Here is a 9611-nt window from a genome sequence, read left to right as displayed (position 1 = left end):
TTACTTTAAGATTTAAAATTTCTCGAAACATACTTTTCAAATTCATATAACTATATTATACTATAATGTATGTATAACACTATATTATTACCATAAAAATAAAAAATATGAATATTACTATATGTAGACGTGTTTGTTATAACATGGCTACGAATACTTGAATTATATTATATATAAACACTTTAATAGAAATAATAATGTACATGAAAATATTTACGGTGTTCTTGCTGTTCAACCGTAATACTTTCCTTTTATACATAGTTATAAACAAATATGCGTATTGTATACTTAGAATCCGAATTTTTACATCCTTAATTATTATATAAATATACATTATGTAAGACATGAACGTCGGGACTCCATAAACATTGTGTACACTTTGGAACTTCAATTACAATAATAATATATAAGCCTACATACTGTATATACAAATTTTATACATAACATTATACACATTTGTCTATACGAAATTTATTATAGCATGAATTTGTATAAGAATCGAATGCGAACAACTTTAACTATTATAACATTTATTATATGGTTATTTTAAACAAAAAATACAATCTGTACTACATAAGTATTTACATATCTGCATAAGTTCAGGTCTATAATAATGTTGTTACAGTTATACACACAATATTATTTTACCGGTTTTCGGTCCTTAAAAATGTAAGCGGCATTATTACAAAAATAAAGAAAAAAAGGAGAAGGTATCGTTAAAAAATCCATTAAGGAAATAACAAAAACTTTTTGAATATACACATACTTACATACATAAATAAAAAAGGGAAAATAGGGATAAATTACTATATTAGAAACGATGTAATTTTGTATAAATAATATTTAAAAGTATATATATAGTATACATTTACATATACAAAAAAATTATAACTAAAATGTACAAATAAGAATTTGGTGTGGTCATTAAATAATCGACAGCATTGTTTACTTTGAAAAAAAGATTGTAAGAACCTCTTTTATGAACGCTTGTTTCTTACTAAACCTCTCTAAAGAAGAAGAACTCTAAAAATTCTTGGTAAAAATTCTAGATACGGTTCCAAGTGGAAACCCACTTCCTGGAGAATTGTTTATTTAATTTTGTTTACAAGCAAATTGAATTGAAATAAAAAAATTCCAACATGGCCACATACGGAAAATAAACTAAACAGACGGTTCCACTTTCCGAACTTAAATTTTCGATTTATTATACAAATAATGTGAAGCTTCTAAATTATGCATACAAAAATCATACATAAATCCTACAATAAAGTAGTTAAAAATTTTCTTCAAAATAAATGAAAAAGCAAAATCGGCTTTTGATTAAGCTGCAGTTTATGATATCCGACATGCCTTTAAACTAAATTCCATATACTCCAAAATAAACTCTGATACAAATCTTCTTTAAGCATAACTTGAAATGCAAGTACACAAACTAAAATACCACCAAACAGAAAGCATGTTAGGCATATTCTTGAGTCACAATACCTTCCTTGTTATATACCACACAATTGTTTAAAAATGCCAGTCTATTTGGAATTTTATGTGAACTATACACAAAAAAAAAAAAAAAACAATTTTGGAAATATCCTTTTGAAGCTTTAAAAAAAAAGCTCAAGAAATATTATTACTTTTATTACAAAAAAAAATGAAAACCATCAGGAGCAAAAAAAAAAAGAATAAAAACAAAAATTCAAGACAAAAACAATTTTACTTTATTAAATACTTTTGTGCCATCGTGTATTAATAAACACCCACCTCTGAAAATTTCTCCCGGACTTTCTTAAATTGTGTTGGCCGAGCCGGTATATGTACATACATAAGAACATTAATATTCTATTCTATTCTGTTTTTATTTTTCTTATTCTTATGATATTTTGAACCTTTATTTTATAAAAAAGGAGAAATAAAGGAAGAAAGGTGAAAAAATTAAGGGTTGAACAAAAAAAAAATAAGGAAAACAATAAAAACAGAACTCTATCGAATGATTTATATTTAGTTCGTGACTACCGGGGTCTGATCGAATTCATTTTCCATTTTTTTCCGCTCTCTCTCTCTCTCTCTCTCTCTTTCTCTCACTTACATTTTCTTTACGTATGTACTCGTACGTAAGAAAATTGAAAATTTTTACTAAAAATATTTTTAAATTTTTCAAAAATTAGTGTTGTTGATGTTTTGTACAAGAATCAAAGATAATTCTAGAAATTCTAGTAATTTGTTCGTAAGAGAAAATTTGAAATAACTACTTTAACCTTAATAAATCATTATAATAAAAAATTATGAAGTTTTTATTTTAAAATAACAATAAAATAGAAAATTCTTAATAATTTGAGATTATAGACAAATTAGTAAGTTTAGGGAGGATAAATTCATTCTATGTAAGATATAATATTTTAAAACTCTAGAGTTTTCGGGAATATATGAGTTCATTTGTGAATAGAACGCAATTTTGCCTATTTCTTTGTATAGCAGATAATAATATTCCGTTATATTGTAGAAATTCTGTTATTTGGGAATAGTAAACCAAACTTTAAACTCAATTATTAAAACTTTCAAGTTTATTTTCTATCTGTTGGAAAAAAGTCAATCGTCGGAAGAAATATGTGTGATTATTACTCTCAACTACTATTCTATACGCGTATATGCTAGTGCAGCTTATAATGGTACTCTATCTAATTAATTCTCTTATATTCTATTTATTATATATATGCTGGCGTTGTTGAAAGTATCGTATACTCTTTCGACACAAATTCGATAGACTAATTCGAAAAAAAAATTTCGATATTCTTTTTTATTTCTTAACATTATAAGAAATTTCTAGCATATTAGAAAATCTGTAACAATCATTAATACTCCACTTGTAGATTTTTTAAATTTATTATAAAAAGAAATGCTTTAAAATAATTTCTAAATTTATTTCAAAATTTTTTTTTAAATTTTTACTAAATATTATTTATTATTTTTTCTCTCTTTTACAGTTTGTCTAGCAGGATATCATGAAAAAAGACTTTTACACGATCTACTAGATCCTTATAATACTCTAGAACGACCGGTGCTAAATGAATCAGATCCTTTACAATTAAGTTTTGGATTAACATTAATGCAAATAATAGACGTGGTAAGTAGAGCAAATTTTCTGTTTTTGTTTTTTTTTGCAATTTACAAAGAGAAAAAAATTGTTCTTTATAGTACAAAAAATTTAAAGTACATTGGCACATACATAATATGAAAGAAGTAAATAACAGAAAAAACAAAAGGGTTAAATGAATATAACAAAAATTTTGTATTATATTTTTTATAAAATATTTAACACGAATAATCTTTGCATTTCCGTCTATTCTGATGGGAGGTAATTATTTAACAGAAAAGTGTTAGAATAGTTTTTCTTACTTTCAAAAAATTTGTCAATTCAAGAAATTTACTCTTCATCAATTCGAATTTAATACGAAATTCATTCGAAATTAATACGAAATTTATTCGAAATTCGAAAATAATTTGAAATTCGAAAATAATTGGGAAATTTATTCGAAATTCGTTAATTATTCGAAATTCGAAAGTAATTGGGAAATTTATTCGAAATTCGTAATTTATTCGAAATTCAAAATATCCTCGAAATTCGAAAATTATACGAAACTCATAAATATTCCAAATTTTTTCGAAATTCAATAATTTAACAATATTTTTATTTTTGTATAAAATTATAATTTACACTTAATACGAAAAATATTGATTTTCGAATAAATAATTTAATTGCATAATAGAATTACAAGTACTTGTATTTTAACTTTAAATATTTCAGAATTATTCTTATTGCCCAAACATTTTTCTTTTAGGTTTTAAACTTACTAAAGAAATCAATTATTCAAAATTATGAAGAATAAAGAATTTTACTAATTTTACAAAAGGAAATAAAATACAAAAATTTTATTTTAAATTTCTCGTGTAGCACGATAATTTTTTTTTTTTTGTAATTAAAATTTTTTGTTTTCGAAAACCCTTTTTCATTTTCAAAAAAAAAAAAATAGAAGAAAAAGGAGAATGAGTTGAAAACTTTTTTATTCTTTAAAAACTAAATTATTCAATAAAACAACACAAATTGCCTTAAAGTTATTTTTTGGCCGGGGGCGGGGGGACGGGGGAGCGGAGGGGAGTAAATAAATACATTTACAAAAATATTTAGCCCCCAGACTTAAATAATCATTCAAAAATATTTCGTATATAATAGATACGTATATACATATGCATATTTCGGTTTGCATAGATTTATAGTTCCCCATTGTGTATAGAATTATGTACAAATTAATGATTATCTAATCACCTCAAATTTATGTAATAAATATTTAAATATTAATTAATAGAAATTTTAATACATTTACAATATTATTTAAAACAAATATACTGCATTATTTGCTAATTTAGTAGACGTCTAAAGGATTGGAAAATGGAAAGGGAAGGAAGTCTGTATGACGAATATTTTGTTGTTTGAAAAGTTTTCAATCGATAGCCATGAATTTCTGTGGTTCTATCAAAAATCTGTTTAAGTTGAAAAGAAGCAAGTTCTGAGTAAATTAAGCTTAACGTTTAGAATTAATTTCAAAATAAAATCCTAAATTTCTGATCTAAAATTAGCAAATTTATAATATCAGCTATAGCAGATTATATTGAAATTTTTGGAAAATTCTTGGGCCCGCCTACCATATTATATTTGAAGTACAAATAATGTAAATTTAAACGAAATCTTGAATAAACTGTGGATAAACGGAATTTGAAATATAGAATAAAGAACTACTGAACTCGAGATACGCAATTATTTTTTGTGACCACAGATTTATATTCTTATTTACTGTTGATTTCATCAATATATAGCACGCATTACACATAAATTTATCCATAATATAGAACATACACACACACACATTCTATTATTAGAGTTTGCAAAACTTAAAGAATTTATATGTAGTAAAAAACGCAATATAAAAGTTTTTTTATTGTTTTTTTTTAAATATGCAAAGAAATGAAAAGAAAAATTTAAAATAGATTAGCGTAGTTGGCGGCTTTTTAATTTTTTAATTATTCTAGACTTTTTCTTCTCCCTTAAAATTTTTTTATTTTTTTTTTAAATTATGCACACACTATTCAAAGTACATTTACCCCATAACCTAATTTTTAATAAGAAATAATTTTAATATAAATGGTGTAAGAAAATAATTGACGTCTAAAATAAAAATGATTTATTTGGGAAATGTTTCTTATTTGTATGTAATATATAGAGCTGCGATGAAAATTGTTGAGTTTTCTTCTTTATTGAGTTTCTATTTTTAATTATAAAGTGTAGTAAAATATGTACAACTTAGTAGACTTTTAAAATTTTTGTTTTCTAATACAGTACACTCATTCACATTAAATTCTCAAATTAACCAACAAAAATATCAGTGAATTTTATCACGCTCATTGCAACAGCGTTTAATTTTCACCATCATCAAATACGAGCGTTCTATGCGCGAATATTTTAAAATTTACGATATCGGGTAAAACTACCTTGAGTATTCGTTAAAATATTTTAGGCGACCTTCCATGTTTAATATTATTTACTTATACTCGTATCATTTAAATATCTTAACAGCTTTCATATATAACAGCTTTTTGTAAAATACACCAGTCTTAAGGCATATAAGAAACTTTATACCTTAAGTTGAACAAAATACATATATTAATCCGAAAGCCAATTGAAGTTTTTTATTGAAGGGAACGTACTCTGAATTAAGTTCAACCTTATCTTCATAGAGCGACCGACTTCAACCGTCATACCAATTACTCTCCTTTGCTTAATTTAAATTAGATACCTAAAATTTAGACCTTATAACATTTTTTTATTAAAACTTTTCAATTTGTTTCAAACGTGATTAAGTATACAGTTTTAGTAAGTGAAAAATTGTACTTGCTTTGCACAATTAGTATTGATCTGATCAAAACTTGTTCTAATACTTTTTTTTTTTTGTTTTTGTAAAGTTAAAATTGATTCCTCTTGTGCATTATTAAGCACTATATTTCAATAAATTATTACAAAAGTTTTTTTTTCTGTTTGATCTCTAGAGTACATTTGTTCATAACTATCATGATTTTGTTTTTATTAAATTTTTCTTTCATCTTCCATTGAGATTTAGTAGTCAGCAACTTCTGATGTCATATTATATAATATGAAATTGTGTATAATAAATAAAATATAATATTTACGGTTTATTTTATGATAAAAAATATACAAATAAAATAAAGAATTTTTTTTAAAATATTAAAAAAACTATAAAAATAATAAAAAAAAATGTATATAAATCCATGCTTATGCTTCAGTATGGCATATATGAGTATAACTTCCGGCTTTGGAACTTAATGTGTTCACTCAATTTAACCGGTATACAATAACTTTAAAGTACAACACTGTCAATTATAACGCCAACCGATTATATGAGTAATGGGAAGAGAAATTACGCACATTAGTCCCGATAGATGCCTTTAAATTCTAATATGGGAAATAATCGGTTAGTTTTCACTCCGCTATTGCGGAATTTTCATATATAGTAGTGTTTCATTTTAAAATTACTTGGAACTACTTCAAATTAATTTACATTTTTTCATATACTTAAAAAGGATTGGAAGGAATAACAACTTTAGCTCAAAAATTCACCGCATATTTCAGTTAAACATCAACGAATATAAGCGTAATTTACGAAATATATAATTAAAAATCGATTAATATTAAAATTTAGAATCGATTTCCTAAACCATTTTTTAAAATTAACATTAAAAGTGTCAATTATAATTTTCCCCTTTATACGGAAATTATTTTCAAATCGCAATGTCAAATATTTATGACAATCATTTGACAACAATCATATGACAATAATCATTCTCTTATACATAGGTACAATGAAAACAAGTAAAAACGTTTCAGTCGGTATAAACCGATTGAATTATACCCTGCACCTTTCGTTATTATGTAGCAATTACACGAACCCGTGAAGTCATTCTATAGAAACTTCACGGATATGTCTGACCTATAATTGGACATCCGACTGCCAAGTTTCATGAATCTGACTTTATAATTTTTCCAAATATTTAAAATTAGCTTTAGGAGTTGTATGGCAAGTACCTGAACCTGTCAAGCAATTCCATCAAAACTTCATATATCTGATCTACAATTGGACACACAACTGCCAAGTTTCATGAATCTGACTTTATTATTTTTCCAAATATTAAGAATAAGCTTTTAGACTTGTATGGGAGCTACTCGAACCTGCCAAGCAATCCCACCAAAACTTTAGAAATATGTCTGACCTATAATTGGACACACGACTGCCAAGTCTCATGAATCTGACTTTATTATTTTTCCAAATATTAAGAATAAACTTTTAGACTTGTATGGGAGCTACTCGAACCTGCCAAGCAATCCCACCAAAACTTCAGAAATATATCTGACCTATAACTCGACATACAACTGCCAAGTTTCATGAATCTGACTTTATTATTTTTCCAAATATTTAAATTAAGCTTTTAGAGTTGTATGGCAAGTACCCGAACCTGTCAAGCAATTCCACTAAAACTTCACAAATATATCTGATCTACAATCGGACACAACTGCCAAGTTTCATGAATCTCACTTTATTGTTTTTCCAAATATTTAAAATTAGCTTCTGGAGTTGTATGGCAGGTACCCGAACCTGTCAAGCAATTCTTCTAAAACTTCAGAAATGCATTTGACCTATAATTGGACACATGACTACCAAGTTTCACGAATCTGACTTTATTATTTTGCCAAATATAAAAAATTTGCTGTTGGAGTTGTATGGCAGCCACCCGAACCGGTGCAGCTATCCCATTATAATTTTTAGAGCATGTGTAGAATATAATTGGACACATGTATACAAAATTTTATATTTATAGCTTTATTAGTTTTCGAAATATTTAAAATAAACTCCTTGAGTTGTATGGCAGCTACCCGAACCCGTTGTCCGAATTAGTCCAATAACAATAGGGTTCGTCCTCGGCACAAAAGAAAAAACTTGTGAAAGTTTGGTGTCGATAGCATTATTCGTTTTTGAGTTATCGTGCGATCGGACGGACGGACGGACGGACGGACGGACGGACATGTCTAAATCGACGCAGAATTTTACGCTGAGCAAGAATATATATATATGTCCATACCGCAGATGACTCCTTCAAGTAGTTACAAACTCCATACCAAAGTTAATATACCCTTCACGAAGTGCAGGGTATAATAATACTTAACAATAATTATGTAATTTAAATAAGTTTTAAAATTATACGCTTAGATATTAAATAGATTAATAATTGTTATTAATTTTTCATTTAGCATGAAAACATGCATTTAAATTTCAATAAGGAAATTATTATTTTAAATGTAATTATTAGAATAGATTATAATATAATTTATGTATGAAAAATTCAAGATTTACTCACATACAGAATACTCGTATAATATTATAAATAAAGATATTATTAAATGGAATTTTAAATGACATTGTTATTATATTGTTAGTTTATGGCGACTTATTACAAATAATATTAATATACACAATTTATATTATTATAATAAATTAATATAATAATAATAATAATAATTTTATAAATTTGTTTCACAAATTGTAACATACACAAATTTCTACTATATATGTATGCATGTATTATTAACAAAATAATAATATTACTCCTTCATTATTAATAATATTATTTAATATTGTTATATAAATTTACAAATATATATAATAATAATTATTATAATATAATAATTATTTGTATGAATATTTCATTTTATAATATCAGACATCGGTCATTACTTTTATACTAATAGAACAAATACTTACTAATATGTTATATAAAATTTAATTTATTTATAAACATTTTAAACTTTGTTATAATTTCGTATACATACATATATTTGTTACTATTATTATAAATGAATAATTTATTATTTTAATTATTACGGCATTAAAAAATTTTTTTTTTAAATTGTAAATATTTTGACATATTAAATTATTTAATATAATAACTACAGTAATGTTCATAAAAATCGGGAAATCTAAAATTTCAACAGTAAAAGACCTTTAACCGGTAATTGAGGTAGACGATGATTTTGTTCAAGATTAATATTAGGTATTCTTTTGCAAAAGTATAAAAGTACGACACATGCATCGTATTAAGTGAGTACTAATTTAAAAGTTACAAATTTAAGACAAAGTAGAAAAATGTCGAAAATAATATCAGGAGTTTAGTTATGATAGTTTAGTATATAGGAGGGCTGTCACTATGCAAAGTTAGGAAACGAATTAAAAGAGGAAAGACTACTATTGCAAATTTATTTATATAAATATCAAGCCACGGGCAGTACAACTTTAATTGCAGAGTATAAAAGACCGCACGAAAAACATCACTTATATAAGAAAAATTTTTGGCTTTACATACTATGCTGAATAGATTCTTTTTTCAATAATATAATGAGCTTAATTGAAGAATTCGCGAAGAACCAAAATATCAGCTGTTACAGTATATAGATAACTCCTGCACTAAGAATTTAGATCACGTCGCTCTATTTAAGTTAA

General features: G+C 25.5%; 1 protein-coding gene across 2 annotated transcripts in view; it reads left to right on the top strand.

The window, feature by feature from the left end:
* Positions 1–2989: 2989 nt before the first annotated feature.
* LOC129608886 (neuronal acetylcholine receptor subunit alpha-7-like) overlaps positions 2990–9611 on the top strand; it is a 149576-nt gene continuing 142954 nt past the window's right edge. For both annotated transcript variants that reach the window (XM_055520656.1, XM_055520655.1), the window contains exon 1: positions 2990–3115. In XM_055520656.1, the coding sequence (XP_055376631.1) occupies positions 3098–3115 (18 nt within the window). In that variant the 5' untranslated portion in view covers positions 2990–3097. The remainder of the gene's footprint in view (positions 3116–9611) is intronic.

The sequence above is a fragment of the Condylostylus longicornis genome, unplaced genomic scaffold (assembly GCF_029603195.1).
Source record: "Condylostylus longicornis isolate FDR11 unplaced genomic scaffold, ASM2960319v2 ptg000037l, whole genome shotgun sequence".
NCBI lineage: Eukaryota > Metazoa > Arthropoda > Insecta > Diptera > Dolichopodidae > Condylostylus > Condylostylus longicornis.
The sequence above is the reverse complement of the archived record's forward strand: the minus strand, read 5'-3'. Positions and strand labels throughout refer to the sequence as shown.